The 23,656-nt window shown below is 38.8% G+C and overlaps 1 protein-coding gene and 1 pseudogene across 14 annotated transcripts in view; one reads left to right on the top strand and one right to left on the bottom strand.

Moving 5' to 3' along the window:
- The window catches only part of STX11 (syntaxin 11), a 44,739-nt gene extending 31,819 nt beyond the window's left edge, over positions 1-12,920 (bottom strand). For 3 of the 14 annotated variants that reach the window (XM_072826687.1, XM_072826618.1, XM_072826688.1), the window contains exon 1: positions 3,372-3,568. Coding sequence is in view for 3 of the 14 variants with exons in the window: in XM_072826608.1 (XP_072682709.1) it covers positions 12,356-12,422 (67 nt within the window). In the remaining 11 variants the exon portion in view is untranslated. Of the gene's footprint in view, positions 1-2,739; positions 3,331-3,371; positions 3,588-11,079; positions 11,267-12,355; positions 12,534-12,617 lie in introns of those variants that run through there. The other 11 variants (XM_072826626.1, XM_072826664.1, XM_072826633.1 and 8 more) reach the window with 9 other exon arrangements.
- Positions 12,921-20,582: 7,662 nt separating this feature from the next.
- LOC140615175 (large ribosomal subunit protein uL24-like) lies at positions 20,583-21,022 on the top strand (annotated as a pseudogene).
- Positions 21,023-23,656: the final 2,634 nt, after the last annotated feature.

Below are 23,656 nucleotides of genomic sequence, written 5' to 3'. Positions count from 1 at the left end.
GTTATCAATTCTAAAACTATGCTTTATATGAAAAATTACCAAATTATTGAGACTTACAAGAGGTTAAATGAATAATGTCTGCTATTCACAGACTCAGAAGGAGTGGCTAACAATGACTTAATCTGACCGATGGCTTTATTATTAGCAGAAGTCACAGAATGGAAGGAAGGAAGCTGAGAGAGCTATAAAAGCCCCCAACTTGAGTGATTCTCTGCTCTCAGAGAAACCACAGTTGAAATGAAGAGGCAAGACAAACAAACCCACATGAAATATTAACCAAAACCCTTCCTTATTATTTGAGCACTGAATGAATTACAGACAGGCATACAGGAATTCAGACAAAGGTGTGAACATGTGGGCTGGATCATTCTGGAAGGCTTCCTGTCAATCTCATATAATAGGAAGCTATAAATTCCTTGAATTCCTGTTAAATCTGAAGAAATGCTGAATGAAACATTCCTTCACACATGGAGAAAAAACTTTAAAACTTCTAACTTCAGGGGCACCTGGGTGGCTCAGTGGTTGAGCAGCTGCCTTTGGCTCAGGTTGTGATCCTGGGGTCCTGGGATCGAGTCCCACATCGGGCTCCCCACAGGGAGCCTGCTACTCCTTCTGCTTATGTCTCTGTCCCTTTCTCTGTGTCTCTCATGAAAAAGTAAATTCTTAAAAAAGCAAAAACAAAAAAACAAAAAAAACCTTCAAACTTAAAATGGTTTGCTGATTCGGTTTAGGTAGAACATTAACTCACTGTTCATAATCCTTAAATAGTTCAAAGTAGAGGCTTTTGAGGAAAAGATAATTTAGACCCTGCTTGGTGAACAATCAAAGTCTTAATCCAACTCATGAAACAATGAGAAGAGTGAAGAGCTGAGGCCAGATTCTGGGAGGAAGCGGGGGAGCTAGGCTTGTTTGTCAAAAATTTATAGGGACCAAAGGAATCTACCTGGATTCTGAAAATAGAAAACAGGCCCTAACCCCTAGAAATCTGAGTCATTTGCCCAGCTAAAATCAAGAGGACAGGGGATACTGCAGGCCAGTTTAATTAATAAGATTCTAGAAGTTAGAGGCAAGACAGGCAGGTAAACACCTGCTTAGGGTAAAACTAGAATAAAACAGGCCCCAGAAGGCACTGCTCTGTGGATTAATACCCCTGGCCAGCCTTTCTGTTTCCCCACAAGAGGGATACTACAGATTTCAGTGACAGATCACTGACCGCATCTAAGGAATGCAAAGCAGTCAACACTCAGTGTTCGGTGAGAGTCGTATCCTAAGCAGCTCTAAAGGCACATTTGTTGAAGCTCTGGGAACTCTCAGCCAAAGTGAGTCTCCATAAAAGTGTCTACAATTCACAGGAGAAATTTTCTGATTATTCTAGGCCTATTCCTAGATCAACCAAATATATTTTGGGGTGAAGGTAGGGGGATGGGTACCATGCAGCACAATGTGGCCACTCAGGGCCCATCTTATATATGAGGCCATTCCTGGATGAGAAAGAATTGTGGGCATCAAGACAGTGACTCCACTTTGAGTTTATCACAGTGTCGGAGATTTCATTCATTCATTCACTCATTCATTATCTATTCATTGTTAGAGATATCATACCAAAGCAATGTGGCTCAGAATGTAAGTTCTGGAACCAAGTGCGTGGGATCAGTTCCTAGCTCTATCAATTACTAACATAACACTTTTTTCACCTGTCAAAAGCAGTTGATTATAGTACCTAACCCACAGCAATGCAGTAAGGAGTTAAAGACTGAATTCACAATAATGAGTGCTCCTGAAAGTTTTTAAATAAATAATAATAATAGCTAAAATGTACACAGTGCCTAGTGCCAGGCACTATTCTAGACTCATCATGTGAATTCAGCCTAAGGTCCTCATGGTCCTTTACCACAAACCTATTCTTCTACTTGCATTCCAATCCTAGTCATTTACTAGGAATGTAGGAATCATCCTAAACTCCTTCCTCTCCCTCACTTCCCACCCCTAAAGATATGGTCAAGTTCTGCCTTTTATCCATTCAGCTCCTTCCCTCTTTTCCACTCCTATCACAGCTTGACTCAAGCCTTTTCCAATTTCTCTTAAATATTACGGTAATCTCCTGTGTGTCCCCCTAAGGCTAGGGTTGTCCTCATCCAATCTGTCCTCCATCTTAATTCTAAATGGTCTTTCCAAAACGCCTGTCTGACAATATCATTCACCTGCTGAAATCTTCTATAGGAAAAAGTCACAGGTCCAACATGGCACATGAGGGTTTGTGATTTGGCCCAATCTGTCTCCAATATGTGGATTCAGAGAGTGACAATCACTATGTAAGATGATATATTTCTACCATACCATACCAATTAACGTAATAACAGATGGTTATTGAATAACAAACTTAATTTTCTCTTGGGCCTCTGTAGCAAAGCACAGGATGTGAGTGATTATCTTATATCGGCTCAGTGACCCTAGCTGGTCGGCGGTACCATCTGTCGTTTTAGGAAACTGAAAGCTTGAACTGTTACTTCCTATACCACCCGGCCCAGTTTAGGCGTGCATGCATTTTACATCTTAATCTCACTTTACACACACCCAGGAAAAAACCTCACTTTTCAAAAGTTCATTAACAAAGTCTCACAATTAAAAGAGCAGCCCTGTGAGTCATTTCTGGATACCCGTTTGGAAATAACAACTCCTCCCTTTGCTGAGAAATGGCTCAACAAGTGCATGAGAACCACAGGAAGTAATAATACAGGCCTTAGCTATTGTCAGAGGAGTCCAGTATTCATTCCCTCCCAGGATGGCGTGGCTCTTGCTGTCACGTTGCCACTGCTGCTTGTCTTCATTCTTCTAAAAATAGAGCCTTTCTTATGTGGGCTTGGAAGGAACTATTTCAAGGCAGTATCAATTTATCCGTATTTCCTGGCTCCTGAGTCCTACTGTCAAGTTCAAGTCAAGAAGTACCCATTCTGGGGTTTTTAAGAAAGTGTAACCTAAAACAAGGGAGTGTACAGGTGATCACACCTAAGTGATATCCCCGGTAATTCGTCCAAAGAACTTCAGCTTCTTCTCGAATCAAAACAAAAGCAGTCTTAGGCGCACACTTTGCAAGGGAAGCCTCCCCACCGGTACCTGACATAGTTTCTACGAAGCCCTAAATGCGCAGTCCCTTGCCCACCGGGCGAAAAAAAGGAGAAATCACTCCGCTGTGCAGGAGAAAGGCAAGGCCGAGTGCCCGGAGGCGCGAAGCGGGGGGTGAGCCCGGGGCCGGACCCCAAGTGCCCCCCAGACAGCGCTCGAAGCCCCAGCCCCCGAGGCCCCCGGCCCCCGGCGACCCTCGGCTCCCGGGGCAGTAAGGAGAGAGGAAGACGTAGAGGGGGAAAACGAACCCGCAGGAGGACGGAGCGTGCGAGCCGAGAAGCCCCGTCCTGCGCGGGCGCCGGTCCCGCGCTGCGCGCCGCGAGGAGGAAGGAAACCTGTTGCGCGACTCCTGGCGGCGGGGCTCCGGGCGCCTCCCGCGGCCCGGGCTGGGCTCCTCGTCGGCCGCCTGAGCTCCGCGCCGCCCGCCCGGCCCCGGCGTCGGGAGCGCCCACGGCCGCGGGAGCAGGCCCCGCCCCGGGACCGCAGCGCCCGCCCCCCCGGAGCCCCCGAGCTCCTGCGCCCCGAGAGCGAGAGCGAGAGCGAGAGCGGCCGCGCCTCCCCCGCCCGCAGGAGCGCCTCCCCGCCGTCCGCGTGCCGCGTGCCGCCCGCCGCCCGGCACCTGCCCCCATCCCCGCCCCGACAGGCGGGCGGGAGGCGCCGGACTTTCCCCGGGAATCCCCGGGCGCTGCTGACGCGGGGCGGCCCGGAGTGTGGGTGTGCCTGGGAGAGGCCGCTCGGGCGCAGCCCCGCCTTGCAGGGCCCGCAGACCCAGCCCTCCCCAGTGGCCTGAGCCCCAGCCGGGTCGTCCGTGTGTTCGCTCACTCACTCACTCACTCACTCACTCACTCACTCACTCACTCACTCATCCATCCATTCATCCATCCATCCATTCATCCATCCATCCATTCATCCATCCATCCATTCATTCATTCCCAACTGAGCGTCCACTCGAGGGCTGAGGATACTTGCCCTGGTTAAAAATAGCTCCAAGACCCCGCCCTCAAAGACCTGGCGTTCCACTGCAGAACGAGAAACAGATAAAGTGTGTATTATGCGAAATGGTATCTTGAAAAAAAAAGACTGAAGCTCAAAATTAGGACTTGCTTAACCACACCCCCCCCAAAAAAACAAAACAAAACAAAACAACCCCTCACTGATGGAAAATTTCAGAGAAACTCAGAAGCCAACTAAAAGAGTTCCCAAAAGGCCGAAGCTAGAACAATTTGAGCAACAAAATTAATAAAGTAGTATTAGACTACAAAGTAAGAAGAAAACCCATGAGTGCCTAATGATATAAGCAGTTTAATGAATAAATAAATGATGGAGAGGAGATAAATCTCCCCTGCAAAAGAATTTGTAAAAATTTACAGATATCCAACCTTAAGGAGGAGAAGCATAACTTCCCACTCCTTAAGTATGAGGTGCACCTAATGACTTCTCCCAAAAAGTAAGGTGTGGAAAGGAGGGAAAAGAGTAACTTCACAACCCAGACACCTAAAAACAAGAGGTTGGCCAAATGATCAAGGTCAACGGCAGCAGTTATAGATCATATTGATAGTATACACTCTTGATGTGTGATTAAAATGTCACTTTACCTCTGTGACCTCTTCCCCCAGCTTATCATAAGAAAAAACATCAGACAAATTCCAAAAGAGGGACATCCTACGATACATGACCAATATTTCTCTAAGCTGTCAACGTCATCAAAAACAAGGAAAGTCTGAAAAACTGCCACAGCCTAGAGGAGTCTAAGGAGACATGACACCTGAATGTATGTGGTATACTGAATGGGATCCTGGAACAGAAAAAGGCCATTAGGTAAAAAACTAAAGAGGGGACACCTGGGTGACTGAATGAATTAAGAGTTTGCCTCTTGATTTCAGCTCAGGTCATGACCTCAGGGTTGAGAGATGGAACCTTAGAGTGCTCACCCCTCAGTGAGGAGTCTGCTTGAGATTCTCCCTCTCCCCCTGCCTTTCCCCCCACTCATACTCCTGCACTCTCTCTCTCTCTCTCTCTCGCAAATAAATAAATAAATCTTAAAAAAAAAAACAACAAAGAACTCTGAATAAAGTATGGACTTTCATTGGTAGTATAGTATCAAGATTGGCTCATTAGTTATGATGATGTGCCATACTAATTGTAAGATGGTAATAATAGGGGAAAATGGGAACAAGGTTTATGAGAACCCTCTATACTACTCTTGCAATTTTTCTGTAAATCTTAAACTGTTAAAAAAATAAAGTTTATTTTAAAAGAAAATAAGAGATGAGGGGTGCTATAATAAACTAAAAACAAAACAAAAGGTTTATTTCAAAGACCTCTAAGATAAGAAAACAGTTTGAGGGAAGAAACAATATGGATTATGACCATTTCAAGCAGAGATCTGTAGATGTAAAGGCCCTGAGGCAGGAGCATGCTTGGAGTAGTAGCAGTGTGGCTGGAACAAAATGAGTGTGGGAAGAGCAATGGATCTTGGAGCTAGGGGTGGGGAACAGAGTATGTAGGGCCTTGGTGGTCATGACAGTTTTAATATTTTACCCTGATTGAAAAGAAGACGTCAAAGAATTTTTAGTACAGCAGTGACCTCATGGTTTTGAGTTTTTTGTTTGTTTGTGTTTTGTTTGTGTGTGTGTGGTTTTTTTTTTTTTTTTTTTTTTTTACTATTATGTTAACAAATTAGGAGAAACAATGGAGGAAGGCCAACCAGTTAGGAGGCTGTGCTGTTTAATTTTGTCTGTCAACTTGACTGGGCAATGGGGTGCCCAGGTATTTGGTTAAAGATTATCCTGGATGTGTCTGTATCTGTAAGGATATTTTAGATGAGATTAACATTTGAATCTATAGAATGAGTAAAGCAAATTGCCCTCCCCAGTATGGGTAAGCCTCATCCAGTCTTGAAGCAGTGAATAGAACACCAGACAGGCTGGGTAAGGGAGAATTTGTCTTCTCTGGACATGTCTTTGAGCTGGAACATCCATTTCTTCCTGCCTACAGACTTGCCCTCAAACTGAAAGTTATACCATTTACTTTCCCGCTTCTCAGGCCTTTGGACTCAGGAATTATACCACCAACTTTTCTGGGTCTCCATCTAGCAGACTACAGTTCTTGACAGTTCTCAGCCTCCATAATATATATGTTTAATTTATAAATACATGGTTCTGTTTCTCTGATTCACTGATTTAAAAACCCTAGCAGTAGAGCTGGTAAGAAGTGGGCAGGTTCTGGATATATTCCTAAGGAGAAGCTGACAGTACTGGCTGATTAATTGGATGTAGGACATAAGAGAGTAAAAAGAGTCAGGATGAGTCAAGGTTTTTACTTGGAACAATTAGAAGAAAAGAGGTTCCTTATGCTAATGGGGGAAGACTACTTGAGAAGCAAGTTGTAAGGTTGGGGGAGGGGAGGGAAGGATTGCTGGGGATTAAGAGCTGCTCCATTTTGGACACTTTAAGTTTGGAGTTGTCAAGAAGGGCCCAGATCCTCTTTGGGTGCTAGCAGGATCTAGAAAGCACTGCCCAATATAGTAACCAAATAACTGGTAATGTTCATGGTACTTTGCCTGCTAGCACTCCGATTAGGCCCAGAGAGAATCAAAAAAGAGTAAATGGAGACAGAAGAATGTGACAATAGCTGGAAGGAAATATATGGTCAAGAGAGAGATTTTTATTTTTAATTGGATAATATGCCTATTTGTATGCTCATGGGCATGAGCCAAAGACAAGGAAAAAGTGATGATGTAAGAGAGCTAAAATCACTGTGTAGCAATGTTCTTGAGTAGATGAGCAGGGATAGAATCCAATGCAAAAGGAATGTTGGGGTTAAATTGGAGAAGGTAGAGAATTCTTTTCTGATAGCTGGAGGGGAGGCAGAACAAATGGGCACAGATGCTGATAAATGTGGAGGCAGAAACATGTTTTATCGATGAAGTTAACAAGGTTAGCAGCAGAAAGTGAAGAGGAGAGAGGAAGTTTGAGAAGAGGGTAGAAAGGATGAAATATCATTCAGGGACAGTGAGAATGTAAATAGATTTTGAAAATGTAGTCAGATTGCTGGATAATACTAAAGATTCACTTGGAGTCAGGGACCATGATATATGGGGGGGGAGGGGGCAGTTGGTATAGTTGTGTATTCTCACTAGCCTCATTTGCTTATTTGGGTACAAATAGTGCTAGGCAGAGATCCAGATACAGCCGGAGCCTGGAGTCTGAGCATCATGGAGGAGAGAGGAACAAGAGTGTGGAGCATCTGTGCAGGGGAATGATTACAAGGAACAACCATGGCATTTAAACCAAGGAAAGAGAGAAGAGAGGACATGAATGATGGTGTTGAGGCAAAGTGAAAAGGTGTTAGGTTAATGGATTAGAGGTTCTGGGGTGTCAAGGAATTACACGGTAGGGGATTAGGGAGATTCAGTTGGAAAAATGCAAATTGGTTATCAGAGAGTGAGATCTTTGAGACTTAGATGATGAAGGAATGAAGATACATAATGGCAGTCTAGATGGACCTGGGCTTTCTGCAATTGATGTGCACGACTCCTTCTAGGCTCCCAGGTGGGTGTCCTATGTTTTATACTTTTTTTTTTTTTTCTGAGAGGTTGGCTCTCACCTCCAGTTTGGATTTTTTGAACCATGAGTATGGATGAGGACTCAAGGATAAACCCAGATAAAGCAGGACAAGTACATGGAGAGGGGCACAGCTGCTGCATGAAGTCCTGTCCTATGTATACACCATCTTATATCCTACTGCCATCCCAAATTTGAAGTGCTCATGAACCCACTGAATTTCATGATTGGAGGTCATCTAGCCCAGCCAACCCTCTCAAGTACAATTACTCCATAGCCCTCAGCTAAATAGTCATATTTTATCCCCTCACTGTGTAGCATTCAGCAACCACCATTTCTCTTTGCCATGCTAGTTTTCAAAGTCCTTGAAGATATTTTGTGTGTGATACAATATATGTGGCATAAAATTTACCATTGTCATCTTTTAAAAGCGTAAAGTTCAGTTCCATAGGTACAATCACATTATTATGTAACCATCACCACCCTTTTCCAAAATTTTTTATCTACCCTAACTGACAACTCTGTACCTATTAAACACTAATTCTCCAATCCCCCTTTCCCTAGCCCCTGGCAACCACTGCTCTACTTTCTGCCTCTATGAAATTGATTAATCTAGACATGTCGTATAAGTGGAATGGTACAATATTTGTCCTTTTGCAACTGGCTTGTATCACTAGGCATAATGTCTTCAAGGTTTATCTATGTTATAGCATGTGTGTCCGAATCTTTTTCCTTTTAAAGGCTGAAAAATAGTTCTTTTTCAGTTGTTGCTTTCATTTTTCTGGTGTATATAACCATGAGTGGAATTGCTGAATCATATGGCAATTCTCTGTGTAATTTGTTGTGTGTGGTATCATCACACCATTTTTCACAGTAGTTGCACTGTTTTATATTCATACTAGTAATGCACAAGAGTTCTGATGTCTCCACCTCCTTGCCAACACTTGTTACTTCTTATAACCTATCTTTGACTTCCTCTCTGTGTGACATACTGCTAGGCACATGATGTTGTATGAGTCAACAAACAGTAATTGTTAACCCTGTTGGAAAGGGAAATGAGGTTAAATGAATCAGCAAGCCCTAACATGCACATCTTGTTGTAGATCTACGCTGCCCATTATTGTAGCCACAGGTAGTTATTTAAATTTAAATTAATTAAGATTAAGCAAAAATTTAAATTCAAGTCCTCAGTCTCAGTGACATTTTTGGTGCATAACAGCCACCATAACTAGTGGTTATTAGTGTCCACTACATTCGACTGTACAGAGTAGAACATCACCAGAACATCATCATGAATGCTACCAGTTCTTTTGTTACTATATATTGGGCAGTGCTTTCTAGATCCTGCTAGTACCCTGGGCTTTGTCTCACAAATCATATTTGGATAATCTTTTCCAGAATTGGCCAGCTTAAAATTTAAGATAAAAGTCTTTCTTTTAGGAGGGAGCACATATGCTGCCTAAAAAGTCTATGGCCCTTTGGCTCAGGGCATGATCCTGGGGTCCCGGAATTGAGTTCCACGTCAGGCTCCCTGCATGGAGCCTGCTTCTCCCTCTGCCTGTGTCTCTGCCTTTCTGTCTCTCTGTATCTCTCATGAGTAAATAAATAAAATCTTAAAAAGAAAGAAATTCTAGATTTTAATAATGCCAGCATGTGTGCAGACATCTTCTGTTTGCCCCTTCAGATCTACTTTCTACCTCCCTCCATTCTACTCTCTAGCCTGGATGGTTAATCCTAATAGATTATTGCAATAGGTTTCTATGCCCTTGGGCTTAGCCCATAGGGAGATCTAGCAGGAGAGTGGAAGCAGGGGATGAGGTATTCCAAGCCAAAAGGCTGTCTGTGTTCCTCAACAGAAGGTTCCTCTAAGATGGTCTGTTCTATATGATTCCCTCTCCTTCCTGGTTCTGAATACCTCTCCCTACTCATGGTTCTCAGGCCTGGGGTATGACAATCCAGGAGTCCCTATGGTTTCCACTCTGCCTATAGCTTTATAATATTACCTTTATTTATAAAGCTTCATTAAATTGTTCTAATTTGAATGTGCCATCTGTTTCATGTTGGAACACTGAACAGGATCCTTAATCAGTTAGAACATAGTGTCCAAATCCCTGCTTTGAATATTTTATACCTACAGTCCTACAAAAATATTCCCTGATAGGACAGGCCAGGTGGCTCAGCAGTTTAGTGCTGCCTTCAGCCCAGGGTGTGATCCTGGAGACCTGGGATTGAGTCCCATGTCAGACTCCCTCCATGGAGCGTGCTTCTCTCTCTGCCTGTGTCTCTGCCTCTCTCTGTGTGTGTGTCTCTCATGAATGAATGAATAAATAAATAAATAAATAAATAAATAAATAAATAAATAATCTTTTAAAAAAAATGTTCCCTGATAATGTTAGCATCTCTTTATCCCAATCCACCAGTTAGCTTTATGAAAAAACTATGTTGTAAGTCATACAATAAATAAATTTTTCTCCAGTAAACAGACTAGAAAAATATTCTGAATCACAGGCAAATCTTTTTGGATATAGCTTCTCTACATAAAATATTGTTTATGAAAATATATAAAGAAAACTATAAAATAAATAGGTTAAAGTTTAAAATATTAAATATTTTAATATCCAATAAGCTTTAAATTACTTCCAGATATGTGAGAAAATCTGTACCTCAGTACTGCAAACAAACCTTCATTACTCAGTATACACAACTTACCAGAGAACATGGTTTCTATCTATACACTGAATGTTTGCGTCTCCCAAAATTCATATCATAATCTAATACCCAATGTGATGATATTAGGAGGTGGGGCCTTGGAAGGTGATAAGGTCATAAAGATGAAGCCCTCAAGAATGGGATTCATGTTCTTATAAAAGAGGCCCCAGAGAACTCTCTTGCCACTTCTGTCATGTGAGAACACCAGCAAGTAGACAGCCATCTGTGAACCAGGAGGTAGGCTCTCACCAGACACCAAATCTATTGGCACCTTGATGTTAGACTTACCAGCCTCCAGAACTGTGACAAATAAATTTCTGCTATTTATAAGCCATAAGGTCTAGAGTATTTTTGCTATAGCATATAGCCTACATGGACTAAGACACCATTTGAAGCTCAATATTTAAATATGCAATTAGTAGCAGCTCATTTAAAAATATATAAGCCCCATAATGCTAATTCCTATATTAGAGATAACTGAAACTTACTGCTCAGTTACAATGGGCCAACCACTATGCTAACCCTTTCATATATTGTTTAATTCCCATTACAAATTTATGAGGTGTATACAACTCAACTCCATTTGACAGAGGAGGAAATGAGCCTTAAAGTCTCCTGTCCACTGCACCAGTACCAGCAAGCAAAGGACCCTAGATTCAGATCCTCATGTCCAACACAAAAGTCCATTGTTTTAAAGATTTTATTTACTTACGAGAGACACACAGAGAGAGGCAGAGACACAGACAGAGGGAAAAGCAGGCTCCATGCAAGGAGCCTGAAGTGGGACTTGATTCCGGGTCTCCAGGATCACACCCCAGGATGAAGGCGGCACTAAACCGCTAAGCCACTGCAGCTGCCCATGTTCTTAACTGCCAATAAAGAATCCAAGAACAGCATCAAAGACCACAGAAGAACCAAAAAATAAGGACTATCCAAAGCAAATGATTTCTTTTATCCTCTTACCTATACTCAAAGAGCAATGTCTAAATCTAAATAAGCTTAGAAAAAATTAGAAAAAAATAAGAGAGAAAGAAAGAAAGAAAGAAAGAAAGAAAGAAAGAAAGAAAGAAAGAAGAAAAAAAGAAAGAAAGAAGGAAGGAAGGAAGGAAGGAAGGAAGGAAGGAAGGAAGGAAGGAAGGAAGGAAGGAAGGAGAAAGAAGAAAGAAAGAAAGGAAAGAAAGAAAGAAAGAAAGAAAGAAAGAAAGAAAGAAAGAAAGAAAGAAAGAAAGAAAAGAATGCAACAGATAACTCATAGAAAAGCAAATTTCTTATTGTATAGGAAGCTTATTTTTCTGTGCATGGTACACAAGGAGGAGTAGAAAATTAGCGGTGAAAATGTACTATTTTGGTATTAGTTAAATCTTATTACTGCCAGCAATTCCTGAAATGACATGGTTGTATTTTTATTTTAGCCCAATTTACAATTAAGTGAAAACTTCCCTCTGATACATTGGCATACTTGCAAGAGGCTTGAAGGTGAGCATGTACTGGCTGTCCTATGCATGCAAATAGAACATTCTCTGTGAAAGAGAATGGGATAAAAAATACCAAGTCTAGAGATAGTATAATTGATCTGCTTAATGGCTCTTAATGATTTTTCTGCAACTGTGATTTTGCATAACAAGTTGCAAGACTATTTTAAGACGAGACTGTTGCTCAATACTCACTTCTGGTAAACTCATTTTGCACCATCACCCTGCCCTGCGGAACTGATAAAAGTGAAACAGAAAAAGCAAAAGCATAAACAGAATGTAACAAATAAGCCATGCCTATTACTAATAAAGTAATAGTTTCATTGTAAGCCTTTAAATATTGTTTTTGAATTGGAATAATTAAATTTGTTCTCAACAAGCATAATTTTCACAGACTAAACATTTTTATAATCCATATTTTGGTCATTTAGATGAATTTGTGTCATCCATTTAGAAACTATGTCTTTCTAGACCAAAAAGCCTTACTTTGGGGATGAGACATGGTTTTTTTCTCTTTTTCTTCATCCATTTCATCCTCTTCTTGCAGCTCCATGATTTTGTCTTACTTTTCCCTTTAGCACAATCTTCAAGTAGACTGAATCCTTCAAAAATGGCTTATAATTTTTGTGAGTGCATGGACCATGGCCAGCAACCTCCCATAACTCTAAAGAAAATTTAAAAGTACAAATTGGCACTTCCAAAAGCAAACATATTTCAAATGACGAATATGTTTTAAAGATGAACTTACTAAAAGTGACACAGTGAAAACAGATCGAAGTCTCAGCAGTAAACTCACAGATTCAGTGGACAGCCTTCTTACAGGTACCTGCTCTTGGAATGATGATCATGTTGAAGAGACCTTGGGGAAGCTGACAGATGTACCTCTCAGTCCACAGCTCCTTTCCTTACTTATGTGCCTAGGGCGTAAATAGGAATCTTTGGTAGGAGCTGACATGGCTTTGCATCACTCAGTGTTGAAAGCAGGCCATTCTAGCTGATTTCTTTAAACCCTATTTTCTACAAGTTGGTGATGGGTAAAGATCAGTTATGAAACAGGAACTTTTGCAACAACTCTACATCCCTAGTAACAAAGAAACATTTACAAAACAAATGCCCCCAGGCAAATCAGAATTCGTAATTGATGACAATGCAAATGTGGGTACTGCATATAATCCATTCATGCCTTATTTCTTTCAAGGGCCTAGGACATCAACTCTCCAACTTTAAGTAATGAGTAGACTTCTCTTCAGAGAAAAAGAATATTGTGGCACTCAGTGTTGACAAATTAATATAACATAAATACTTTACATAAACATGATATAAATTCCTTATGATTACAGCATCATTAGAAAACTATAAAATTCAAACAAATCATATGTGGAATTTAAGAAACAAACACACAAAGGGGGAAAAAAAAGAGACAAACCAAGAAACAGATGCTTTTATCTTACACTTGATCTTAGCCAAAAGGCTGAGAAGCAAAAATTAGTTGATCCTGAAGCAAGATCCCCACTGCGCAGGGAGCTATGCGGAGCTCAATCCCAGGATCCTGGAATTGATCCAAAGACAGACCGCTTAACCTACTGAGCCACCCAGGTGTCCCATAATTTTTTGAGTTTTCATGCTGTTTTCCATAGATGCTGCACCAATTTACATTCCCATCAATGATGCACAGGTGGTCTCTTTTCTTCATATCCTTTCCAACTTATTATCTCTTTTCTTTTTGATGACAGTCATTCTAACATTGTACTTTTGATTTGCATTTCCTTGATAATTAGTGATGTTGAGCACCTCTTCATTTACCTGTTGGCCATTTGTAGTTCTTCTTTGGAGAAATGTCTGTTCAGTTCCTCTGTCCATTTTTAAAATGTTTTGTTTTGGGATGCCAGGTGGCTCAGCAATTGAATGTCTGCCTTGGGCCCAGGGCACTATCCTAGAGTCCTGGGATCGAGTCCCACATCGGGCTCCCTACATGGAGCCTGCTTCTTTCTCTGCCTATGTCTCTGACTCTCAGTCTGTGCCTCTCATGAATAAATAAATAAAATCTTTAAAAATAAATAGTTTTGTTTTGTTTTTGCTTGAGTTTTATGCATCCTTTATATTTCTTGAATATTAACCCCTTATAGGGTACATGATTTATAAATATGTTCTCCCATTTGGTACGTTACTTTTTCATTTTGTTTATGGCTTTTATTTGATGTAGTTTCACTTGTTTATTTTTGCTTTTATTATCTTTGTTTTTGATGTCAAACAACAACAACAAAAAAAATCACTGCCAAGATTGAAGTCAAGGAGCTTACCCCCTATGTTTTCTTCTAAGAGTTTTATAATTTCAGGTCTTATATTCAAGTATTTAATCCATTTTGAGTTGACTTGTGTATGGTGTAAGACAGAGGTCCAATTTCATTCTTTTGCATTTGACTGTCCAGTTTTCCCAACACCATTTAGTGAAGAGACTATTTTTTTCCATTGTATATTCTTGGTTTATTTATGGAAAATTAGTTGACCACATATACATGAGTTTATTTCTGGGCTCTTATTATGTTCCATTGATTTATGTGTCTGTGTTTATGCCAATACCATACTGTTTCTGTGGAAAATACCATTGGAATTTTGATAGGAATTGTATTAAATCCCTATCAAATTGCTTTGGGTAGTATGACTATTTTAACAATATTAATTTTTCTAATTCCACAAGCACAGAAGAATATCTCTCCATTTATTATTGTCTTCTCCAATTTCTTTCATCAATATCTTACAATTTTCAGTGCATCTTTCTCCTCTTTGGTTAAATTTATTCTTTGTATATCATTCATTTTGATGTAATTGTAAATGGATTGTTTACTTGATTTCTCTTACTAATAGTTCATTGGCATGATATAGAAACACAACTGATTTTTGTATATTGATTTTGTATCCTTCAACTTTACTGATTTTTAAAATAATTTCTAACAATTTTTGGTGGAATTCTTAGGGTTTTCTATTATATTTAATCTGCAAATAGAGAAAGTTTTACTTCTTCCTTTTTGATTTGGATGACTTTTATTTCTTTTCCTACCTAATTGCTCTGGCTAGAACTTCTAGTACTAAACTGAATAAAAATGACAAGAGTGAGCATCCTTGTCTTGATCCTGATCTTAGAAGGAAAGTTTTCAGCTTTTCACCATTGAGTATGACAGGTGTGGGCTTGTCACTTGCAGCCTTTATTATGCTGAGGTAAATTCACTCTATACTCAGTTTATTACAAGATTTTATCATGAATCAATGTGGAAGTTTGTCAAATGCTTTTTCTGCATCTATTAAGATTATTGTGAGATTTTGATTCCTCACTTTTTTAATGTGGTGTATTGCATGCATTGACTTGTGGATGTTGGATGTTGAACCATTCTTGCATCCCTGAAGTAAACTCCACTTGATCATGGTGTACGATCTTTTTAATATATTGTTGAATTCAGTTTGCTAATATTTTGTTGAGGATTTTTACATCTATGTTCATCTGGGATATTGGTCTGTAATTTTGTTTTCTTGTAGTTGTACTTGATTGGATTTGGTATCAGAGTAATGCTGACTTCGTAAAATGAGTTCAAAAGTGTTCTGTCCTCTTCTATTTTTTTGGAATAGTTTGAAAAGGATTAGTACTCATTATTAAAATACTTGGTAGAATACACCAATGAAGACATTTGGTCCTGGATTTTCTTTGTTCGGAGGGTTTTTTATTATTGATTTAATCACCCTATTTGTAATGGGTCTGTTCAGATTTTGTATTTCTTCATGATTTAGTCTTGGTAGGGTATATTTTCTAGGAATTTTCCATTTCTTCTAGGTTGTCCAATTTTTTTGCATATACTTATTTTTAGTCTCATGATCCTCTGTATTTCTGTGGTATCAGTTGTAACATCTCCTTTTTTGTTCTAACTTTGAGTCTTCTCTCTTTTTCTCTTGGTAAGTGACTCTAGATAAAGGTTTATCAATTTTGTTTACCTTTTCCAAAAAACTTCCTCTTAGTTTCATTGATCAATTGTCTATTAGTCTCTACCTCCTTTATTTCCACTCTCATCTTTGTTATTTCCTTTCTTCTGCTAACTTTAAGCTTGATTTATTCTTATTTTCCTATTTCTTTGAGGGGTAGAGTAAAATTGTTTGTTTAAGTAAAAGTGTTTGTTTAAGTGGTCTTTTTTTTATTATAGAGGCAATTATTGCTATGGACTTCCCTCTTAGAACTTCTTCTGCTCCATCACATTAGTTTTGGTAGCTTGTGCATCCATATTCATTTGTCTCAAGGAATTTTGAATTTTCTTTTGACTTATTCTTTAATACATTAGTTGTTCAGTAGCACATTGTTTGCTCTCCACATATTTGTGAATTTTCCAATTTTCTTATTGTAACTGATTTCCAGTTTTATACCATTATGGTCGAAAAAGATACTTGATATGATTTCAATCTTTTAAAATTTAGTAAGAGATGTTTTGTGGCATAACAAATAATGTATCCTGGAGAACATCCAGGTGCACTTGATAAAATGTGTATTCTTCTGCTGTTGGATGGGATATTCTATAAATGTCCGTTAAGTCCATCTGTTCTAATACATAGTGTAAGTCCAATGGTTCTGTATTGATTTTCTGTGTGGATGATGTATTCATTGTTGAAAAGTTCAAAACAAGCTCTACTTTGCATTTATAATTATCTGGAAGAAAAGATACATAAATTTAAGGCAAACACAATATAAAGCTCCATTTGGAATTGGAAATAAAATTGAACTATTTCAAGATAGTTCTGTTTAATATTGCCTATTTTACTGCTGCTACTGCCATAGACAATCAAGATGCTAATCATGTATAGTGGAAAAAAATGTGTTGATAGAAACCGCTTTTAAAATCTGCTTCTAGGGATCCCTGGGTGGCGCAGCGGTTTGGCGCCTGCCTTTGGCCCAGGGCGCGATCCTGGAGACCCAGGATCGAATCCCACATCAGGCTCCCGGTGCATGGAGCCTGCTTCTCCCTATGCCTGTGTCTCTGCCTCTCTCTCTCTCTCTCTGTGACTATCATAAATAAATAAAAATTAAAAAAAAATAAAATAAAATCTGCTTCTAATAAAATAAAATTTTAAAAATCTACTTCTAATCACACCAATTTTTATCCTTTGACAACTTCTCATTGCAGGCCCACCATCTTGTCTCAGTCCAGGTCCTATTTGTAATTCAATTTGACACTAGATGTAAGGGGGTAAAAATCTCCTCTGAGATTTGTATAAAGTTGGTAGTCATGGAAATTTTAAGTCTGAATTCATATTACCTGTATGGGACAAAGGGCCTCAAGCCTAATTTATAATGGACTGGTTTGATTATGCTACCAAATGACTGACTGAAACAAAGGCACACCCTCTCTGAAAATACTAAACTATCCAGATTAACAGTAACTCTACTATACCAACAGTCAAGAGACCCATCCTTGGAAATGTCAAAATGTGAAAAAATATGAATTGCAGACTATCATATATATAAAAGTTATGAGAATTTAATGAGATAACTCATGCAAACTGCTCATAAACCATGCCTAGAAAGTAGTAAACTGCTATAATCATGATTATCATCATCACTTTTCAGCTCTATTTGCAACAATCACAAACTTTCATCACAATAAATCAGACCTACTCACCTTTCTGCAAACACTCATTGCTTCTTTTATTTCTTTGTTTTGTGCAGGATGAAATGATGATACTATTATCATCCTCATGCTAGTGCCAACAGAGCCACATACCTACCCTCTTTTACAGATCATACTCTCTTTTACCAAATCAAAGTAGGACTGGATAATTTTTAAAACTTTTTATTATAGCCAATGTTGGGCCTGTGCAAAAATCTCTAGAATAGTTAATCTCTAAGTTAAGATATTTATTAGTTCATGGTCAGTAAAACCCTTCATTCTTATGCCTTCTGCCCTAGACTATTCACAGGCATCATATCCTTTTAGGCCACATAATTTTTGTATATCTTTCTAGTTCTAAAAGTTTATACTAAATTCAGCAACTCATGGAATTACACTGTAAGTCTTGGTTATTAAGTCATTTTTCTGCCCCCAACTGAGTAAAATGAGCCTTGATACTGCTCTACTATTTAGTTAATACTTACACATTGACTTCTGCTTCCAAACATGATGGAGTAACAGAGACCAGATGTATCCTCCCAAATTAATAACAACAGCAAAGACAAAATATATAAACACCAATTTTCAAGATATTCAGCACTAAATAATGAAGGACTGTGATCTCCAAGATATGGAAAATACACAAGGTCAGCCCTTTCTGTCCCAGCTTGCTCCTTGAAGAGAGTTTCAAGTACATGGCCCAGAGAAGAAGCCAGGTAGATTCCCTGAGTTAAAGAGATGAAGCTGAATGTCCAGGGAGATCAAGGTGACTACAGCTCATAGGATCATGCCCTGGGCCAAAGGCAAACAAACACTCAACTGCTGGGCAACCCAGCCATCCTAGTTCTTAAACCATTTGTAAAGTGTTATGATATCTCTCAAAAGTAAACTGAGATAAGTGAATGAGGGATACTATAAACCCAAAGCAACTAAAATTTTAAAATAACATGCTAGTAAAAGTGAAAAAAATGGAATCATTAAAATGCTCAATTGATAAAAAAAAAAAAAACAGAAAAAGAGAGAAAAGAGAACAAAGAACAGTTGGAAAACAACTAGCAAGATTAGATTTCAATATGACACATAATAATTACATTAAATGTAGGTGGTCTAATCTCCCCAGTTAAAAGGCAGAGATGGTCAGATTGGATGCAAACCACAATATGCTGCCTACAAGAAAATCACTTATTAACTATCAAGACTCAAAATGAGTAAAAGAATGGAAAGAAGATACAGCATGCTAACACAAACCAAAAGAAAGCAAAAGTGGTTCCATTAATGTCAGAGAAAATACATTTCAGAGCAGAAATACTAGTAGTATAAAGAAAGTAATTTCATAATGGTAAAGAAATCAATTAACTCAAAAGAAATAATCTTAGGTTTATGTACCAATATCAGCTTCCAAATGTATGAAGTGATAAATTAATAAATTCTAATCTATTTAAATAATTTTCAAGTTTTTATATCCATTATAATTTGCATTTTTCCTTTTACTTTTTTTTAAGATTTTATTTATTTATTCACAAGAGACACAGAGAGAGAGATAGAGGCAGAGACACAGGCAGAGGGGGAAGCAGGCTCCATGCACAGAGCCTGACATGGGACTCGATCCCAGGATCCAGGTCTCCAGGATCACACCCTAGGCTGAAGGTGGTGTTAAACCCCTGAGCCACCAGGGCTGCCCTCCTTTTAATTTTTTAATTAGTAGACTTTATTTTTACAGGGGTAGTTTTACATTTACAAGAAATATTGAGCAGAAAGTATAGAGTACTCCCCCCACCACCACCTTCCTTTTTCATTAGTGGGGTACATTTGTTACAATTGTTGAGCCACTGTTGATATATTATTAAAGTCCATAGTTTATATTAGGAATCACTCTTTGTGTTGTACATTCTCTGGAGTGTATGTGCATGTATGTGTGTGTATGTGTGATTTTTCTTTAATTGGGTTTTGACAAATGTATTCATATGTATCATAATAAATAGCTTCACTGCTTAAAAAATTCCTGTGTTCCACCTATTCATCCTATCTCCCTTACCCCCGGCAACCACTAATTTTTTTTTTTTTATTATCTCCACAGTCTTGATATTTCCCAAAATGTCATATAGTTGGAATTGTTCAGTATATTCTTTTATAGAATGGCTTCTTCCACTAAGTAATGTGCATTAAAATTTCCTCTGTGCTGTAGGTGGATAATTCATTTCTTTTTTGTTGTTGAATAATATACCAGTGTTTGGATGCGCTCAGTTTGTTTATCCACTCACCAACTGAGGAGCAGGATTGTCAGATTATATGATAATAGTATGTTTAGTTTTGTAAAAAAACTGTCAAACTGTCTTCCAAAGTGGCGTTAGAATTCCCACCAGCAGTGAATGAGAGCTCCTGTTTCTCCACATCATCACCAGTATTTGGTGTTGTTGGTGTTTTGGATTTTAGTCATTCTAATAAGTGTGTAGTAGTATCTCATTTTTATGTTAATTGCTTTTTAGTTTTAACAGATAATTTTAATATATTGCTTAATATTTTGAGGTTTTGAATGTTTACATTAACTTACATTTTTGATAAAAGTAAATTCAAAGTAAAATTTGAATATCATTACTATACTATATGTTGTGAGATTATATTTGCTAAGATGGGATGAAGAACAGATTTTATTTAATGGTTTAAATTCATTTATAATCTTAAGATATTTAAATATACAGAATGGTGGCATCTATTCAGAAGCTTGTCTTGGGGCAGTCCTGTTTGGGGCAGGGGGTCATAATTTTTGAAAATCATTAAGAGGTATAGCCTCAGTAGAAATGTGTGCATACATGAATACAGACAAAATTCTGTATGTCTATCAAGGATCCACAGACTTCCTAAGACTCATCCAGGTATTCATTCATTATAGGGCAGCAGCCCCTGCTCTGAATTTCTGACACATTTAATTTCCCAAAAGCACAGTCTCAAAATTTTTATAGTCTTACTCCTCCAGAGGTGTCCAGTTCCTTAAGCAGTAATTCGTTCAGTCTATTTAAAACGTTCAGCACTTCTTTCCTTTTGCAACCATTGCTGAAGCGTTAGTGGCCAAAATGAAGTTTAATCCTTTTCTGACTTCTGAAGGAAGGAGCAAGAACCATAAAAGGCATTTCAATGAACCTTCCCACATTCACAGGAAGATTATGTCTTCCCTTCTTCCCAAAGAGCTGAGACAGAGGTACAATATTTGATCCATGCCCATCCAAAAGGATGATGAAGTACAGGTTGTGCAAGAATACCATAAAGGTCAGCAAATTGGCAAAATAGTCCAGGTTTACAAGAAGAAATCTGTCATCTACATTGAATGAGTACAGTGAGATAAGGCAAATGGCACAACTATCCATTTGGGCCTTCACCCTACAAGGTGGTTATCACTAGACTAACAGTGGACAAAGGCCACGAAAAGATCCTTGAATATAAAGCCAAATCTCGCCAAGTAGGAAAGGAAAAGGGCAGATATAAGGAGGAAACAATTGGGAAGATTCAGGAATAAAGTAATCTTACATACATTTTTAAATAAAAACTGCTAAGATGAAAAAAAAAAACAAACAAACCCAAAAACATTCAGCGAAATAACCTCAAGTTAACCTGATCAGACCTTTCCTTGCTTTACCTTCATTCATGTTAGCTGAAGACTAAGCCACTGCCAATTGGTACAACTTGCTATTCTCTGAATGTATCTCTAGGCTTTCCAATGTCTCTGAATTTGTATCATTTTTCCACCTGAAATTCCCTTTTCTTTATCTCTGCCTACAGAAATTCTACCATTATTCAAGGCTTCTTGATAGAAATTTTTCTTCCTACCCTACCTACTCTAAATGAATTTCTTCTTTTTCCAACTTCTCAGAACATGTTTGTATACTTCCTTCATTCCTCCTTCCTTCTCTCATTCATACAATAGAGTTTGCTGAGTATTCATGGTACTGGGTCCTCTACTGGTACAAATGGCTCCTGCTCTAGAAGGAGATATCAGGTGAACAGGACTGCATCTAAGGGACCTGATAAAGGCTAGGGCTGGAGGGCAATATGATGCAGAGATTAAGAGTAAGACCATCAGGGCTCAGAGTCTGGCTCTGCCCATAGTGGCTGGATGACCTGGGCCAAGTTACTTCACCTTCCTCTGCTTCCTTCATTATCTGAAAGTTGAAAGTCAAGGTAAAAAGGATACATATGTCATAGGGTCTACATGAGGATTAGTGAGTTTACTATGTAAAGATCTGAGAGTGCTTGACATGAAAGTAAGAACTCAGTAAATACTGTTAATATTATCATTGTGAATGGAGGGAAAGTGGAGAATCAGAGTAGACTTTCTTGAAAATACATGTCTGAGAAAACCCTCCCCAATACTCTTATTCTTCAATCCTTGTTGAAGAAGATTAAATAGACAAACACAAACTTTTGGAAGGGTTCCATCTTTGCGCTGACTTTGAGCTGGCTATTTGTGTTTCAAATGCATTTAATGACTTCTGTCTCTATAGTCAACTTATTGTCTCTTAACCTAAAGAGTGGCTTTCAAAGGTCACTACTACCACTTGAGTTTATTTAATTTGTTTCTTTATTCATTTTTAACTACTGTAGACCTGATGAGTTTGCAAAGAAGTTTTAAAATATTTAAATGGCTTTTCTATAAGGCTGGACTAATACTTCCTCCTCGCAAGGCAGCTCCTTCATAGGCGTGAAGTCAAAAGACTGATATTTTGGATGACAGGTCATAGAAAGTATAGGTTACAGAGTCAGCAAGCAGGTAAATGGTCTTTTAAAATATTATAAAGTATGTTATTGAAGTTGGAGTGTTGGGAAGCAAGTTACCTGCTTTCAATTTATGAGGCATTACCTTTTCTAGCTGCATAGAGTAAGCAAGTTATTTAAACTTCCTGAGTTTCAGTTTCATCATCTACATTGTGGGGATAATATCTCTATTCAGGAGTAGATAAGATGGTGTACATGGAAGTGCTTGGAAATAGAGAGGAGGAAAGAAAGAAGGGAGGGAGGGAGGGAGGGAGGGAGTACGAGAGGGAGGGTGAGCCCTGAATGTACTCCAAAGAAATAGCCAGAGATTTATGCTTGGCTTTTAAACTTATACTTAAAGTGAGAGTGCACTAGAGGAGTATTTTGTTATGGCATTGACTTTATGAGTTTACATCCACCTTAGTTCAACTTTTTGAACTAAGCTCATCGAGTGCTTTGACTTTGTTGAGCTGCTCGATTTCTCGTGTTATTACTTGAATGACATATCAACCCATTATTTGTGTTCACCTTTCAAATAGTTGAATTGCATTTCAGTGCCTGACCATGAGTTATTGTGACTCAGAACACTTAAAGAAGTTTGACTACATGAGGAAAATTTATGAATAGCAGAGTGAGAACATGGCAGATTTCCATAAATCACTTTTATCGAGAGTTGAGTCACTCTTTGCTATGAAAATAATTTATAGGGCAATGTTCCATTTGAGGAAAAATGAAAATTAATGGCATTTGTCAAAACGATGATGAATATGTTTCAACACCAGAGGAAAAGAACAAGTTTCACAAAACATGTAAACCCTACACCAGATTATTTATCATCATAACTATTTCAGGCTCTTTGGTAAATGTTAGGAAGTTTGGCTGAATTAGATATCATTCACTGAGCTAGCTGTTCTCTGTGTGCATCCCAGATCCATTTTGAGCTATTTTATCTCTACTCTGAGTCCCAAGAGGCTTTGGCAAGAGACCCAAAGGATGAGACTGGGTTAGGGTGTTTCTTTTTGTGTATGTTTTTAAGATTTTATTTATTTATTTATAACTTCTGTATTGTGAAAGGCTTTGCAAAGACAATGCAGGATTTGCAAGCCACAGATCTGACAAAGGCTTTATATCTACAATATATAAAAAAACTCTCAAAATCAATGGAAAACAATCCAATTATAAAACAGGCAAAAACATGAACAATATTTCACCAAAATGAAGAATTTGGGGGCGCCTGGGTAGCTCAGTCAGTTAGGCGTCTGACTCTTCATTTCCAATCTGGTGATGATCTTGGGTAGAGGGGAAGAGCCCCCCCATTGGGCCTCGTGCTCAGCAGAGAGTCTGCTTAGGACTCTCTCTTTCCTTCTCCCTCTGCCCTTCCCTCCCTTATGTGCTTGCA

Source organism: Canis lupus, chromosome 1 (genome assembly GCF_048164855.1).
Source record: "Canis lupus baileyi chromosome 1, mCanLup2.hap1, whole genome shotgun sequence".
Lineage (NCBI taxonomy): Eukaryota > Metazoa > Chordata > Mammalia > Carnivora > Canidae > Canis > Canis lupus.
The sequence above is the reverse complement of the archived record's forward strand: the minus strand, read 5'-3'. Positions and strand labels throughout refer to the sequence as shown.